This window comes from Rhea pennata, chromosome 1 (genome assembly GCF_028389875.1).
Source record: "Rhea pennata isolate bPtePen1 chromosome 1, bPtePen1.pri, whole genome shotgun sequence".
NCBI lineage: Eukaryota > Metazoa > Chordata > Aves > Rheiformes > Rheidae > Rhea > Rhea pennata.
In genome coordinates this window covers 216,361,187-216,377,807 of record NC_084663.1, presented here as the reverse complement: position 1 = coordinate 216,377,807, position 16,621 = coordinate 216,361,187, and the positions used below count along the sequence as shown (strand labels likewise).

The 16,621-nt window shown below is 50.5% G+C and overlaps 2 protein-coding genes across 3 annotated transcripts; both read left to right on the top strand.

Moving 5' to 3' along the window:
• The first annotated feature begins 1,730 nt into the window (after window positions 1-1,730).
• On the top strand, window positions 1,731-3,592 carry LOC134135742 (hemoglobin subunit beta). The gene is made up of 3 exons (XM_062567529.1): window positions 1,731-1,916; window positions 2,021-2,243; window positions 3,348-3,592. The coding sequence occupies exons 1-3, from the start codon at window positions 1,825-1,827 to the stop codon at window positions 3,474-3,476; spliced, it is 444 nt and encodes a 147-aa protein (XP_062423513.1). The 5' UTR covers window positions 1,731-1,824; the 3' UTR covers window positions 3,477-3,592.
• Window positions 3,593-3,661: 69 nt separating this feature from the next.
• Window positions 3,662-8,848, top strand: LOC134135741 (hemoglobin subunit epsilon). Of its 2 annotated transcripts, XM_062567526.1 has the most exons (5): window positions 3,662-3,842; window positions 5,594-5,668; window positions 6,983-7,099; window positions 7,223-7,445; window positions 8,596-8,848. In XM_062567526.1, the coding sequence occupies exons 1-5, from the start codon at window positions 3,814-3,816 to the stop codon at window positions 8,722-8,724; spliced, it is 573 nt and encodes a 190-aa protein (XP_062423510.1). In that variant the 5' UTR covers window positions 3,662-3,813; the 3' UTR covers window positions 8,725-8,848. The 2 variants fall into 2 exon arrangements, with proteins under 2 accessions (XP_062423510.1, XP_062423511.1); XM_062567527.1 differs by having other exon boundaries at window positions 3,662-3,885; window positions 5,594-7,099.
• The last annotated feature ends 7,773 nt before the right edge of the window (window positions 8,849-16,621 follow it).

Below are 16,621 nucleotides of genomic sequence, written 5' to 3'. Positions count from 1 at the left end.
TAGGGGGCAGGATCACCTCCCTCCACCTGCTGGCAACAATCTTCCCAATGCACCTCAGGAGACCATTGGCCTTCCTGGCCACAAGGGCACATTGCTGGCTCATGGTCAACTTCTTGTCCATCAGCACTCCCAGGTCCTTCTCTGCAGAGCTGCTCTCCAGCAGGTCAGCCCCCAGCTTGTACTGGTGCCTGGGGTTATTTCTCCCTAGGTGCAGGACCCTGCACTTGCCCTTGTTGAACCTCATGAGGTTCCTCTCTGCCCAACTCTCCAGCCTCTCCAGGTCTCTCTGAATGGCAGCACAGCCCTCAGGTGTGTCAGCCACTCCTCCCAGCTTGGTATCATCAGCAAACTTGCTGAGGAGGCACTCTGTCCCCTCATCCTGGTTATCGATGAAAAAGTTGAACAGGATGGGATCCAGTACTGAGCCCTGTGGGATGCCACTAGCCACAGGCCTCCAACTGGACTCCAAGCCACTGTCAGTGAGATGAGGTCCATTGATTGTAACTTCTTTTAGGGAAGGAAAAAAAGGTCCTTTTGCTCCTTGTCTAAATCATTATGACTCTCAGATTATTAAAGGTGGAATGTAATAAACACAAGTATCTTTCATGGCCAAGGATGGTAGTTTTATGTACATGAAGGACAGAATATCTGTTTTCCTTGCTCCTTACATGTAATACCCCCTATGACCCAGATTGCAGCCCTGGGGACACACTCAGGACGTCCATGCAGCGGGTTCCTCTCCCCCGAGCGCTCACACCCCGTTATCAGGAAGAAAGCAGAGGGAATGGTTCCAAGGCAGGTTTTCAGTAACTCTGCAGCTTGCTCTGCAGTGGACTGGGGGATGCCTGTGCTGCTGGAGCAGTGAGACCCCCCACCGAAGCCTGGCCAGAGGGTCCTCTGCTGCAGCCCCATCACAAAGTGAGCAGATACAAGAGAACTGGTGTCCCCTGCCCCATCATCAGGGAAAACAGCTCTTGCTCCTGCTCCTGCTTTGTATGCCATGTCACCGGGACAAGCACTGTCTCCTGCCATATACAGTTCCCTGTACAGCTGGTCTTCTCCACCTCCTCTAGGGCCTCTGCAAGCTGAGATTGTCCAGGTTATGTGTGCCCCTTGCTATAACGCTTCCCTCCCAGTCTGCCCTTCTTGCCTCTTGCTAAGCTCTTGGAGGCAGGGGCGCTTTCTGACTGCAGTAGACATTGCCTACACTTTTCTTAGTGTCACCTTGGAGTTAGCAAACTGTCAAATAACAAAAGAGAAAGAGGAGAACCCAAGCCTGACAGGGTCTAAAAGAAGAGGAAGAAGGAGAAATCACTTGTACATATTGGGGCTCTCAGAGGAACAGACCCAACACCCTCAGGACCTCGTCTTTTGGCTCTCAGCAACACTGTCCACTGTGGCTTTGAACCATCTGAGGGACACCACTGCAGCCCAAGCCTTGTGTGTACCTTCCTCCAAGGGCTTTCTGGGGGCTTGCATGGTGCTGGGCACTGTGCTCAGCCTTTGCACAGAGGTAAATGCTGCAGAGGTGGCAACGGAGGACAGAGGGGAAGGCAGCCTGCAGGCTCGTGGTGGCGGTGGTGGCTCTGGGCACTTTGCCCTGGGCCCCACCCTGACGCCGCGTCCCCTCCCTCGGGGTGCCAGGGCTGCTGGGCCCCTGGATGCAGCCAATGGAGGGGTGCGCGGGGAAGAGGAGGGGCCCAGCGGAGTGTATAAAAGTGGGGACGGGGAGAGCCGCTGGCCAGCGGGCGATCCCCTTGGGAGCGAGAGCCGAGACTTCCTCCGTACCTCCCTGCGGCTACACGCTACCCTCCATCCGACACCATGGTGCAGTGGACAGCTGAGGAGAAGCAGCTCATCACTGGGCTTTGGGGCAAGGTCAACGTGGCCGACTGCGGTGCTGAGGCCCTGGCCAGGTAGGTCGGGGGCCTGGACACCAGGACAGAGACGAACCTGTTCCTTGGAGGATGCGTTAACCATGTCTGTCTCTGTTTGTGTCCCCCCATCCCTCTCTCCCCAGGCTGCTCATCGTCTACCCCTGGACCCAGAGGTTCTTCGCCTCCTTCGGGAACCTCTCCAGCCCCACCGCCATCCTCGGCAACCCCATGGTCCGTGCCCATGGCAAGAAAGTGCTCACCTCCTTCGGGGATGCTGTGAAGAACCTGGACAACATCAAGAATACCTTTGCCCAGCTGTCCGAGCTGCACTGCGACAAGTTGCATGTGGACCCCGAGAACTTCAGGGTGAGTGATGGTCCCACCTGGGGTCCCCCTGCCTGTCCCAAGGCCTCCCTCCACTCGTATGAGTCTCCTCATGCTTTTGTCTGTGCCATAGTGCCCACACGTTGGGGTGTGCACTGCTTGGGGGATGCAGAGAGGAACTCTGGCTGGAGAGGGACTCCCTGGAGGCTGGAGGGCAGGGTGACGGGCAGGAGAGGAGGGAAGGGGCTGTGCTGTAGCATGGGAAAGCACCAAGGGCTGAGTGGTTGCGGTTAGAGACTAGCTGTCTGCAGGGAGCAAGGATGGAAAGGAGAAGGAAAGGCGGTGAGGAGGTGGTTTAATCGCGGAAAGGGAGGAGGAGAGAAAAGTGAAAGCAGCTGTCGGAGCAGGAAGAGGCTTGAGCCAAGGGAAAGCAAAGAAGCAAGAGCGAAACCTGGCATGGAGGAGAGCAGCAAACATCAAGAGGCAGCAGCTAGATACCAAAAATAAAGTAGAATTGGGTCTTGGAGGGAGAGGAAACTTGGGCTCCAACATCTCTGACCCGAAAATTTCCTAATGGGGAAGAAACCCCGACATCGACCATTGAGGCTGGCAGGGTTTCCCCTAGGAGCTCCGCTGCTAGTGCCAGGGTGCCTTGCACTGCACTGTGTGCCAGCTCCCTGCTACTCAGCACAGGCACCCCACAGCATCTTCTGCCTGGGAGAAACCCTCAAATTAATTCAGAAGGAAGAAAGAAAAAAAAATTAATCAACAGAATCCCTGGAGAATTTTTGTTTACTCTTCCCATGGTAGCACCAGAAGGAGGAAAGCTGGCATGGGGTCAGCTGGGGAGCTGCAAAGGAGGTTTGACCCAGCGGCCCAGACTACACGGGGCTGGTGCATTTTGTACTTCAGTGCATTTAAAGTGCATCTTGCATTTTAGACAGACCAAAAGGATTAATCACTTTTAGATAGCTGAATCTTTAGAGAACAAAGTTTAAGGTACATCTTGAAAAGGATCACAGTATCCAGGGAGACCTTTAAGCCTACAAAACACCTGGAGGTTTCCCCAGGGCTGATGTGAATACTTGCAAGGGGATCTGAAGGCTCCTAAGTGCTGCTAACCTGGGGGTGTTTCTGTCCCTCCAGCTCCTGGGTGACATCCTGATCATCGTCCTGGCTGCCCACTTCGCCAAGGATTTCACTCCTGAGTGCCAGGCCGCCTGGCAGAAACTGGTCCGCGTGGTGGCCCACGCTCTGGCCCGCAAGTACCACTAAAGCATTAGCAGGAAAACCTCAGGAAGCGGGAAGCCATGTTTCAGTGCACCAGCTGAAATCCTCTTCTGGAGCCTACATCTTGTAACAACCAAATAAAATTCATCCTGTGGAGTCTCCATTGTGTGTCTGTGTCTCTGAATGGCATGGAGGGGTTGGAGGGCCTGGGGCGTCCGTGGGGTGAGCTCCAGGAGCACAGGCATCTCCCTCTCAGGGAACGACCAACTCCTTTTGTTCTTTTTTGTCTTTTAAGGGATGATGTGGGATCTGCCTGAACCCTGGAAATGGTGCTCATGCCCCAGGAGCATTGGCTAGGCACAGCCCTGCTACCTCTACACACATGAAACCTTCGCCCCTCTCAAAAAAAAAGTTTGCACTGTGGAACTACCCTATGTTTTACCGTAAAATATGGGTAATTTTTGGCAGGTGTGGGGAGCTCAGAGAATTCATATTTTTTTAAGGAGGATAAACAAAGCGAAGACTTTAATCCACCCCAGCTCGTCTTTGGCATAAAGCCTATAAAAAATGAGCTGACTCATACTGGCCTAGCAGTGAGCTGGGTGGGGGCAGGTTATAGATAAACATTTTGCATGTTGCTATCAAGACTTGTCCAGACCTTGTTTATGCACTTCTTTTTCATCCTACACCACCCATTCTGCAGCTTTTTAGGGGCCCAGTCATTCCATAGTGGTGAATACTAATAATTTTTCTGCATGTGAGCATCAATGGATGCTCTGTGTGTGCAAAGCTATTTGGGTGTCTGCAGAGCAAGACTCCTTAGAGGAGTTTGTCTGTGGCGTGGGAGGCACCTGGGTCTGAGCATGATCCAGTAAAAACAATTCTTAGCTCAAAAGAGGTGCTTGCATTTTGAAGGGAAAAAAAAGAGGGCATAGCTCTGTATTCCAGCATCTCTGCCACCCTGGCTATACTCTGTATTACCCTTGCTTCATCTGCACTCATCAGCATCCCCCCTCCTGCCCTGCTGAAAGGTGTCGAGTGCCCTCTGAGACCCCCAAATCCTCCTTCTTGCACCCACTGCTTTAGGGAAGAGGGACTTTGTTTCTAGTGTCAAGGCAGACGTGGAGTACATGAGAATATAATTCATGAACTGCTGTTATTATTACTGTTGTTGCTATTATTGCTATTATTATTACTATTGTTTATTATTATTACTGCTACTATTATTGTTATGAGCTATTAAGTGCTTTCCTCCCTGCAGAGTGGCTGGGCAGGCACAGAGTACACTGTTTGTGGTGTTTGGGGCCACAAAAATCAGTCAGATTCTTCAATGAAATTGTTCATAGATTTCAGGCAGAAATGACTGTATTAGTTGTACAAGCAGGTTTCCTCCTACCCACCAGACCTGTCACACTGGACCTTATGGGTGAGCAAAACAGGGAAGGAATGGGCTGCTCCCCCTTTCCTGCTATTGGGGCTCCCATTTGGGATGCTCCTCCCCACCCCCCAGGGACAGAGGTTTCCACCCCCGAGGACCTCGTGGCCACCACAGTACAGGGCAATGCGAGCACTGGTGGTTTTGCTCCCGGTCCTCAGCCCAGCTCGGGGATGATACCCCCGTTCCTACCCCCAACAAGCAGATCCACCTGGATGCATCAGATCCACCTGGATGCATCTTCTCCCAGTGCTCATTTTGCCTCCCTGGCAATAGCAGCCCGGCCCGCGGCAGCACCCGGCCACGGGGACCCGGCAGCCCCCTGGGCGGCTCAAAGCAACGTCTGAGGCGGCTGGCGCTGGGACGCTCCATCGGCTCCTGGCGTGGCCGATAAGGCGGTGCGCGGTGCCGGAGCCGGGGCACCAGCGGCGGCGAGGCTGCGTTCTCCCTTGCTCGGGTGCTCCCCCCGCCCCGCTGGCTCCCTGTGCATGCAGCAGGACACCAGTTGTCTCAATTTATCACCATGCTGTAGCACAGCTGCCCGCGTGCCCTAAATACTTTTGTCAAAAGACAGATGTTAGCAACTCAGTGAAGATTTTTCAATCCTTCCTCTATGAAAAAAAAAAGTTCTACCATTTAAAGGGAAGAGGAATATTACTAGACTGAAAAATCTAGCTCAGTATTTTCCTTCTTTCAATCGATTTTCCTCCCCTTTCTGTATTTTCAGCAAAAGACCAAGAAGACTCCTAGCAGGAGATGGCCCATGGAGGAAGGCATGCCCAGCTCTCTGGACAGGAGCTTGGTCAGCTCTTCAGTGCTGCTGGCGCGTGGCCATGCAAACACCCTCCTCTTACACTGCCACTGGTCATCCTACCTGCTGGGAGAACAAGACCCAGCGCCTCCTACCTATCCCAATCCCAATCCCAGTAAAACCAGCAGGAAGCGAGCTGTTCATCCCTGCTGCGCTGCGATCAGGCTAACACTCCCTGTGTCTTCTGCAAGGACTCTGGTTCTTGGGTCTTCTCCAAAACAAACAAACACAAAACCCAAACAGGAGAGCTCTGCCTTGAGGCACATTGCTGCTGGGGAGGGTGCTCAAGAGCTGCACAGGACCAGCAGTTCACCTGGGGTTCAAACACCTCTTCCTCCTACCAGAAGAGGCTGGGCACAGCCTGGTTGAACTTGGGGGAAGTGTAAAATGCACCAGCCTTGTCACGGGAAAGCACCCTGGACTTCCTCTGGGGACTGGACAGCTCTGAGCTGGCTTTGCTCCTTTTTGTGCTGCCTGCAGCAGCAAACCTTGTGCTAAAAGGCTATTTTACCTCTCCTTTGTGGAAGGGGATTGAAGTAGAACTGGGATGAGAAGGGTGAACCTGTCTGATGTTTGTTCCCTGGCCAGCAGCCCTGCATCTGCTTGGTCATGTTATAGCTGAGGGGGGGACGTCTGTGGGGAGTTTCTACCTATGCCCAAAGAAAAAGGAAAGTGCTCTGGTGAATTTCTGTTAGAGGAAGAATGATTAATGCAGAACTTAACCACAAAGCCTAAGTACTCTTGATGCCCTCTGAGCAATTATAATGTCCCTCACGCTTTCTAGTGGTGCAAGGTGACTGCAGTCCTCCTGCAGCACCTTTCTGGGTAGCCAAGTGGTCTACTTGTAGCTGCCCACTGGATTACTTTGCCACTGGCTGCAATTTCATGGGGGAATCCATGCCTTTATTAACAGAGACTAAGTCAGGGCAGAGTCCACCACTTGGAAGAGTCAGGGCACAAGGCTCCACACTCCACTGAATCCCATGCATGGGCTTTAAGTGGCAGTGGGCTACGGCACAGTAACTTGTGCAGCACTCTCTCTGCGGAGGGGTCCACCTGTGGTAGCTGGAAAGGAGAGCTGCCTGCACAGCAGGGAATGGATAAAGCTCTTGAATTCAGGATAACGGGAGGCCTCTTCTCAGTCTGCCACACCCTGGCCATCCTCTCTCTGCTCTCCCCCCACACGGACCCCCACCCCAGCCTTGGCCAATGACCCCTCAGCGTGGGATGGGGAGGAGCGGCCAGCAGCAGATAAAAGCCTCCAGGGGTCTGCGGTGCAGCTACAGGGTCTGTGTCCTCTTGCAGCTCTGAGCAAAACCGCCTCGCCACCATGGTGCACTGGACAGCTGAGGAGAAGCAGCTCATTGCCAGCATCTGGAGCAAGGTCAACGTGGACGAATGTGGTGCCGAGGCCCTGGCCAGGTAGGTTGGGCTCCTGATCCCGGCTCTGCAGCCACCCTGCATGGAGAAACGCTGCAGCTGGAGGCAGGGAGTGTCAATGGTGTCTGAGTCTCTGCTTGTGTCCCCCCATCTCTCTCTCCCCAGGCTGCTCATCGTCTACCCCTGGACCCAGAGGTTCTTCGCCTCCTTTGGGAACCTCTCCAGCCCCACTGCCATCGTTGGCAACCCCAAGGTCCGTGCCCATGGCAAGAAAGTGCTCACCTCCTTTGGGGAAGCCGTGAAGAACCTGGACAACATTAAGGCAACCTACTCCAAGCTGTCCGAGCTGCACTGCGAGAAGCTGCATGTGGACCCCGAGAACTTCAGGGTGAGCGACGCTGACAGCCTGAGCCCCTTCTCTGCAAAGTGTGGGGATCACCAGGCTTTGCTTTGAACCTGGAGGGGCTGCCCACAACAAAGCTGCCTGGGGGTAGTTTCTGTGGTCTGGTGGAGGCAGAGCCCTGTGTAATACCCAAAAGAGTGAACAGCTGTTGCAGGACTATTTGAAAGAGAGTGAATGGTTTCCACAGGGTCCCATTTGTAATGTCAGTGCCGCACTGGGGAGGAAAAGGTGTTGGAAGGAATTTGGGGGCAAAAAAAGCCAACTCAGATGGAAAAGCAGCATGGGTTGGAGGAATCTAGGGGAGAAGGAAGCTAAATAGATCATTTAAGAAAATTGTAGTTCCTACAGCAAGACGAGCAGCTAACCTGCTCCAAAATAAGAGAGTAGATCTCTGTCTCGTCCAGTATGGGCTGCCTGTCTGGCTGGTAAACTACCTCTTTCCCCAACACTTTTCCCCAACACAAAAGAAAAATAGTTTTTGGCAGTTTTCTTCATTTGTATCCAAAGGAAAAAAATAAAGCATTTTACAGAATGGGGTTTAGGCCAAATTGCTTTAGAATGCTAAAAATGGGGAGAAACAGTTGACCTTTTTCAAAGCTTTTTAAGAGGCAAGCACAAACTGGCTTCTCAAAATCCAGAGCTTTCTATGGAAAGACTGCGAGTTTTGTCTTGGTAGCCCCGGGAGCGGGGAGCAAGCCAGTCCCTGCAGCCAGACTGCAGTACATGGGCAGGAAGGCTGAGAAGGGACAGGGAGGTGCAGAGTAGGCAAGAGGGATAGTATGGGGGGTTGGAATACAGCCTCATGGAGAAATCAGAAGAAGGAAAAGAAGTCCTGTGGGTTGGAAGGTGCTGTTTGGGAGGGGATGGGCAAGAGGGTCCACGCACAGGCCGCAAGTGAGAAGGGCAGAGCAGAAAGGAAAGAAGTTTGCTGCAGGAAAGTCAGGGAAATAAAGCCTGCAGAAAGGAAAAAAATGTTTATAATCAAAGATAAATGGCAAAACAAGGTGGGGTCGGTGGAGCTAGAGAAGCCAGGAAGAGAGCAAAGCCCTCCTTGCTGCGATGTCTCCCGTCCCCACACATGGACCACAGTCCATGCAGCACTAACCCCACCTGTGCTTCCTTCTTTCTCCTCCAGCTCCTCGGAGACATCCTCATCATCGTCCTGGCTTCCCACTTCGCCAGGGATTTCACCCCCGCTTGCCAGTCTGCCTGGCAAAAACTGGTCAGCGTTGTGGCTCATGCTCTGGCCCGCAAGTACCACTAAGCCTCCAGGGACCAGACGGGCGAGGAAGAGTCCCTGCTCTACCGCAAGTACCTCCAGGCATGGGAAAATGCCCCTTGGGCACTGACAGGCTGCAACTGTTGAATAAATATCTCCCGAGGCCATATCTGCAGAGTGTTCTCGTCTCTGTGTGCTGGGGGCAGTGGGGGGCGAGGGGGGCTCGTGCTGTCAGTGCAATGACATGCACACCTGGGCGGACTGCTTGCTGCTGAGAGTTTTTGCAGATGGAGTTTTCTTCACTCTGGAGCGCGCTCTCGTGTGCGCACCGTGCTTGGGTCTGGGAAGAGAAAACCCGTGCAAGTATCTGCTGTAGAGCAACGTGATGGCAAAGGGCCCTGGCACCCGAGACTGTTTCAGAGTGGGTGATAGGAGTAATTAGGCGTTACAAAAAATCTGCAGTTGTTCTCCCAGCTCTAGATTCATGGGAAATAAGGAGAAGCCCACACCCTCCAGAGCACAACCTGTGGTTTGTAACTGGCCAGGCTTGGATATTCATTCACTGAGACAAGGTTGAGAAGTTCCATTTTTACTAGTTACTTTATTAAACAAAACAGGGGAAAATACGTATAAGTGACCAAGACTTGAAAGTAACAGAATAGTTAGCTAGCTAGCTCCTGGGCAGATGGGTTCCAGCTGCCACAATATCTAACGTCAGACCAGTGCAGACAGCTGAGATGGGGATTACAGCACAAGCTAAAGACTGCAATCCTTAACTCCAGTTAAGGAGTTCTCATACTTTTTGGTCAGAAAACCCCTGCTTCCAGCTCAAGTGTGCAGCCAAAACAACAGGCATCTCCTGATTCAGGTTCCTGCAGTTCCCAGGGAGGAAATTCCCTGGTTTTGTCCCTGTTATTACAGCTGGTTTTGGCTGCAATCTTCCAAAGGCATGCCCTCACCTCACACGGACTCAGCAGGCTTTTCCTCCACAGCCAAAGGGCAGGGTTTTTATACAGACAGTAGAGCAGTTCCTGGAAATACTCTTCAGCAAGCCTGCATGCTGCCTTGGTCCGACTGGATAGCTGACCCTGCTTTGAGCGTATCTTCAAATAGAGAACTTCTGAGCTCCCCTCCCACCTGAATTATCCTGCAAATCCCTACTTTGAGTTTTCAGGATGCTTGTTTGCCTTTCCTCACGCTTGACTTATTTTGAAGGACTCCATAAACAAACCAGTCTAAAGATGCCTTTATAAATCTGCTTTGTTTTGATATTCTAAACGATAGGGCTGAAGGGAGGTGGGAGGAGGATATAGATGTTGCCCATCACAGCGTGGGAGATGAGGGTTAGGCCAAAGGATCGAAGGACATGCCGAGAAGTACAGCTGTTACCAGGAAGGACAGGGAGTGGACAAGGAAGAGCAGAGCTGTGCAGGGGTGGAAGCTAGTCTCCTTGAGTCAGGACCACAGCACGCCCAGCACAGCCCAAGACTGGACTGAGTCATGGAAAGGAGGTGGTATGTGGGCTGGTGGGGGCTTTGGTTTGCTTGTATAACATAGAGAATAACATGATTTCCAGCGCTGGCAGTGGTGTAAACTGGGATGGAAATGCAGGGGTAAGCTGCTTCCCACCCAGGTAAGCTACTCAGCAGGAACACTGGCTGTGAGGTTGGTCATCTGGACTCTTCTGTGATGTGCTCGAGCTACTTAAGATTGCAAACTACGTGACTCAGATTTAGATGAAATGTTATTTTAAAATGATTTTAAGAATCTGAATCACTATGAATTACACTGTGCAGCCTTGAAATGAGGGGAACTTCTCTTCATCCTCATTTGCAGGTTGATGGATTGTTCTCCTCTTTCACACTGGCTTTCTTCAAACCTGAGACAACACCGCAAACCTTTTACAAATGAGCACACTGTGTTTCTTTGGAGAGACAGTCAGGGAATTTCCATTAGACAGCACAGACTAGTAAGTGAATGCATTACCTGAGAAGAGGAGCAGAGGATTATGCCCTGTAAAGACTGGTTGGAAAAATAGCATTGAATTATATAAATCAGAAGAAGAGTCTGTTCTAAAGAATTATGTGTTAATGACACATCAGTCACTTGCATATTTTGATGGATAGCTGTAATTGTCAAGTTTTCATGCAATAATGAATAGCAAAACCTGAACAGAGGGAGGTTGTGGGTCAGCTGCCAGGAGCTGTGGGTGCTATCTCCATCCTTCCTTAATCGTCAGGACACATCATCAGTCTTCGTGGAGCCTGTCCTCCTGCAGATATACTGCAAAGTCCATGGGTGATGGAGAGCTGTGAAGATGGAGTCATCCAAGTTTTCAAAATGTGCTGAAAGTGTCAGGTGGAAGATAAAACTTACTTTGCTCGTAACAGACATTGTATGCATTTTTTAAAGTGTTAAGAGAAAGAATTAGTCAAACACCAGTGATAGGATAATTAATAGAGTCTGTGCTATGAAAAATATTACGGGTGTGAGTTTTATGCTTATCCGAGAAGAATACTTGTTTTCCCTACCCTGAAACACTCTCATTAACAGCTGTGGCATATCGCCTATCTATTGGGAATGTAACTCTGAAACCTCCTGCTGAAAGATATAATGGATTAATAAAACCTCAGAGCCTTTGAAGGAATTATTATTCAAATGTTAATGTCAATCTAAGGAGCATGCTAACTGGAGGACTGTCAGACATAATTACGACAGTCGCCAGAGTTACAGGAGCAGAAAAAACATTTCTCTTCACTTTCCAAGAAGGTAAAGCCAAAATATTATTTTACTGACTCTGTGCTGCCCCTGCTAGTGTTATATATAGTGCAAGGCGTGATCATATGTCTCTGTAGGGGATTCTTCCCTGTCAGAAATGTCAACATAACAGAGAATTTCTAAAGGCAGGTCTTGCAGTTCGTGCAATTTGAATATATTCATAGCAACACGCAGGCATCTCTGTGATATGTTTGTTGTGTTTTCACTCACGACTTGAAATGAGGATAAGCTGCAATGTATCTGCTTTGATTTAGTAAAAGACGCTTTATTGATTTTGAGATGTAAATAACAGCATTGCTTCCTCCAAGATACGGTGTGGAAATACCCAGCTAGCTAACCGCGCTCTGCTTCTGCAGCAGCCGCTTCTGACACGCTTGTTATTTACGCTGCCTGTATGCTGCGGAGATACACGGACAGAAAACAGGTCTGAGAGTGAAACTAGGGGGATTTGTGCATGAATAGTTTCATTTTCACATGTGTAAACAACTGCTTGGTTGAAATGTGCTTATCGGATGACATTTCCAAAGGACGCCTCTCACAAGATACCTGTCCATTTGTATGCACAAAACCCTTATCAGCAAGGACAGCCAGACCTTAGCACCTCCCCAGCTCACTTGCACACGCCTGAGCAGGTTTGCATGTGCTTTGCCCAGCAGAGAGGCAGCCCGCTTGCTGAAGGGGTTTCTTGCACCAGGGCTTTGAGGAGCTGGTGCTCACAAAGCCTCTACCCAGTCCTCCTCACCTCCTGCAGGTGAGACCACCCATGTTTGTGCCTCACCCATGCCCAGGTCCCACCCACTCCCCTCTGCATAAACCCACCATCCTCAGCAGGTGCAGAGACCAAGACTTTAGAGCTGGGTTGAAGGAAAAGGTTGCAAGGACTGTCTGGGAACAGGGCCACAATGTTTTTCCTATGTCACCAGCAAAATCTGATGTCATAGCAACGGCAACGCTGCTGCAAAAGCTTTGAGAAATATCATTTGGATATTAAGAGATTTGTGATCCACCTTAGTAACCTTTGGAAAAGGAGGATTTGAAAGTCCAACATGATTTATCTTCTCTGATCTGCTTTTTTCATTACTCTTCTCCTTCTCCTCCTCCCCTCTGTTAGGGCTCTTCCAGGCCAGATAGTACTTAATAGCAGAACCAGATGTATACTCATTTTCCATCCCAAACCAAAAATGGTGGGATAAAGCTTTCTGAAATTATGAAGTATCAGCTTCTTTTTCATATCCAAGGACTAACTGAGCCTTAAGTGTAGCAATTCTCTTACTACTGACATAAAATGAACACAGAAACCGAACTATTTTTGTTCTCGTTCACAGCCTTGTATCACGTGTCCCTCAATCTTTTTTTGCCCAGTCTAAGCAACCGCTGCTACGAAGATGGGGCCCCATGCTCCACCTCATAGAAATGAAGATTTCCTGCTTAGTCACCCAGATGCAGTAACAAGTGGAGAAAGAGCCTCTTTGAGGCAACTGGGCAAAATTAAGAACTAGATGTATATGTCTTCTGCAAATCTTAGGTTCCCCAGCATGGTATCTCTGAAGAATACACACGCGTGCACCTGTGGCCACAGCTGCATTTCTGTGGCCGATGGCCCTGGGGGTCCTCTGGGTTGCATCTCGGGGATGGATGCGGGAGAAGTCCCTGAGCTGTGCCCAGGCTGGCTCCAAAGTAATCCTGCCACTGCTGCAGCAGTGCTCAGAGCTGCACAAACCACCTCCCTCCTAAATGTTGGAAAGCATCTGCTTGGATCCAGGAGACTTCTGGCAAATAGATTTTCTACGGGTACACCTTTGTAGGTGTAAAGCTGTACCTTGTTTTAACCAACAGTCAGTGATGAAATCCAAGCAGTGTTTCCAAAGAGCCATGTCCCTGTATTACCTCAGACCCATCTGGCCTGGCTCAGAGCAGCAGTTTCATCCTAGAGCCAGCACCTTCAGCTGGAGCAACAGCTCAGTCTCTAGGGGCCTCAGACTGTTGATGAGATCCCCACCAGCTATATCAGGAGATCAGAAACTCAGCACATGTGTGGACACCTGCATAGAGACAGTGAAATTTAGGAGTCTGGATCTGGAGCTGAATCTCATCCAGATTTCTTTTTCATTTGAAATTAATTGCAGATGGAGGTGCAATTGCTCCCGACAGTGTGCAGCTGCATCGCCTCAACCCCTGCAGAAGGTCCCAGGTGACCCTAATTGGTGCTGAGGTTTCACATGGGCGTTATAAAAACATAGTTTCCTTTGCATGTGAAATGTCCAGGCATGGGAGGTGATGTTCTGTCCTGCTTCCTTGTCTGCTGGAGGACTTGAGCAGAGGTGAGGATGTCTGAAGGGGCACCACCTTTCTGTATGTAAGCTCTGATTTATCCTGATGTTTTAATTTAGAAAGCGTCATTTTTCCATTCAGATTTTGTGAGAAAGAATAATCTGGTTTGCAATCAGTTTCTTACCTGCCACTGTGTATTCCTACAGCTATTTCGTGCTCTCCATCATCTAGCCACCCGGGTAGCCATCACCAGTGCACCCCTTGTGTGTTTATCTATCTTTCCATGTAGGTTTTCATCGGCTTTTTTTACCCCTTCCTGACCTAGTGCGCTGTCTGCTCCTGACATGCTCCCCGGCCACCTCGCAGAGACCCTGCGGGAATGCAGGGTGAGATACCCACTGAAGGAGGGAGGGGACACCTCTACAGAGAGCAACAGCCGGTGCTGTAACAACGTATTTCAGGCAGGATTTAAAGCTCTGAGGTCAGCCTCTGAGATGCGTTTCTCCAGGGGATCTTTCACAAAGTACAGGTCACTGCCCACCCGGATGGCCGGTGTCTTCTGCTCCCTCCGGAGCCGGGGCCGCGCGGCGGGTGGATGGACCCCCGCGGCTGCGGGGAGCCCGCCAGACGGCGCGGGTCGGCGAAGGCCCCCGCGGGAGCCGAGCACCGTCGGGGCCGCGCGGAGCCCGCTCCCTCCCCGCGAGCGCCGCGCCGTGCGGACGTGCCTTGCCGCCGCGCGCGGGCACGTCGCTCGCGTGTTGCACCGCGGACAAAAGCGAAAAGCTGAGAGGACGAGGGGAGCAGAGAGGACGAGGGGAGCAGAAGGGGAGCGCTCCTTCCGCAGGCTCCGCTGCAGAGCACTCGAGCTGAACGAACGAGGGCGTTTGGGGCAGGAAAAACGCGCAGCCTCGGGGCAGTTCGCACACGCGTATGGTATCGCCCCACAGCAGCGTGGGCTACTGCGAGCAGACGTGGGCAGGGCCAGTCCTCCCCACCCACCACTCTGCCACGGTGGTAGCTGGAAAAGCAATGCTAGTCTTTTCCCAGTTTAACGGATATTCACTCACGCCAGAACAGCCGATGATGCACGAAGCGAACAACATAAACTTGTATTTTTGCGAGGTGTCCAAAGCACATTTAGAGATGATGAAGATGAGACATGAGTTCGAGATGGTATGCCCAAATTCAGATACCTGGATCTATTCAGTAACCCGAGCACTCTGGAAAGCTGTCTGCTAATTTAGGTTATCAAGCGAATTATTTAGCTGGCTAAGTAAGAACCAGCGGCACAGATGTCTGGAGCTTTGTCTGAGATGGGAGGCAGTAGGAAATACACAAATTCCATTTTTGATGACACGTTAATGAGTTTGGCCGTGTGCACCCATTTTAAGCAATGCCATGTCCTCTGTTTGCATAAGCAGATGGAGCATGAAATTCTGCGGTGCGAAGGGCTGGAAAAGTTTGACTTGTTCCGTATCAGTGACTATAGCCCCTGAAGAGAACAACAGACAGGCCCAGCAAATGCCTTCTGAGCACTTCAGTCTATAGGTGCATTTTACAAGTTTTTTTAATTTGCAACCCCCCAAAGATGGAGATCTTGTATAAAAAAATGTAATCCTTTTGATAATAGCTTTGCTTTCATTAGTTGTATTTCACATACCCCTCTTTTTCCTGGAGGCATCCACAGGCTATGGCTTGAAAGCCTTTTGTGAATGATTCTGTAGAAGAAATGAGAGCTGGATTTGGGTACATTTTGCTTAATTTTACCTATAGCTATTAGTTGTATTAACATCACTGCTAAGAACTACAGTTGCTACATAGACAGCTAAGATGCATGTCTACTGAAACACCTGTCGCTTCTACTAGCTTGATAAGCTATCGATAAAAACTGTAATAATGGAAACAACAATTACAATCATAAATAATCTCTGAAGTAAAGGAAAATGATATCTTTCTAAATTTGCTGATGTTCTATGAAAGTTAAACCTGCCAGACTGCGCATGTCCCCTCTGTGATCACAGTGGGTGACAATAAATTTCAGTAATTGCTTCTATTTTGATAATTCCTGGGAGCCCTTGTTTTTGAGCACAGGACAGAGGAAAAAATTTCAACCTCTTGCCCTTCATCTCTGGCATAAGGATATGTTGAGGAATAGCAGGTGCAGGACAAGCAGGACTGCATCTGGCAGCAATCGAACCATGAACAAAACTCAGCAGCCAGGTAGAAGGAAGCGGAGGTGGTTTGAAGGGAGCTCCAAAGAAGGCATCTGAAAAGCCAACAAGTGAGCCAATGGAGCTGTGACCAAGGGTAGACATGCTGGACATCCAGTTTGGGAAAGGAAACAGGAAGCTGTCATCTGCTGCCTGGAGGAGGTGGGGGTGGTTCAGATGGTAAGCGTAGCAATGGTCCCACCAGCAGTGTCCTGCATGGAGGTGGATGGAGGGAGGGGAGGCTGCATGCATCAAGGCCTGAGAGCAGAGGTGTGAGGGGGACTGGAGAACAGTTTTACGTGGGGACTGGAGGGAGGAGGGTTGTAGACAATTTGTGAGCTTGATGTGCCTGGGTGAGAAAGGCTCAGATGGACATAGAGTCCAAGGCCTGAGTGGCAGGGTAGGGCAGTGATCTTGCTTACAGTGACTGAAAGAAGAGACTGCAGCAGTGTCTTGGGAGGGATGCAGCCCTGGTGCAATAAATAATGCTACTATCTGCTTTACAGGGGAGGAACCAAGAGGAAATGAAACAGGGACAAGACGTGAATCCAGAGTTCCAAAGTTCTAGCTTCTGGTCCAGTAAATCTTCAGGGAGGAGAAAAAAACCAAGATCTTCACTTTGAGTCCCTGGATTGCATTCTGTCAGTAGTTTGCTTTCATTTCCTTGTGAAATCTTATCCTGT

Excerpts from the sequence above, each read along its gene's own strand:
- LOC134135742 (XM_062567529.1), top strand. The coding sequence starts at position 1,825 with ATGGTGCAGTGGACAGCTGAGGAGAAGCAGCTCATCACTGGGCTTTGG. Across the intron at positions 1,917-2,020 it reads GGTGCTGAGGCCCTGGCCAG|GCTGCTCATCGTCTACCCCT; the intron begins GTAGGTCGGGGG and ends CTCTCTCCCCAG. Across the intron at positions 2,244-3,347 it reads TGGACCCCGAGAACTTCAGG|CTCCTGGGTGACATCCTGAT; the intron begins GTGAGTGATGGT and ends CTGTCCCTCCAG.
- LOC134135741 (XM_062567526.1), top strand. The coding sequence starts at position 3,814 with ATGAAACCTTCGCCCCTCTCAAAAAAAAA. Across the intron at positions 3,843-5,593 it reads TCGCCCCTCTCAAAAAAAAA|CAAAAGACCAAGAAGACTCC; the intron begins GTTTGCACTGTG and ends CTGTATTTTCAG. Across the intron at positions 7,100-7,222 it reads GGTGCCGAGGCCCTGGCCAG|GCTGCTCATCGTCTACCCCT; the intron begins GTAGGTTGGGCT and ends CTCTCTCCCCAG.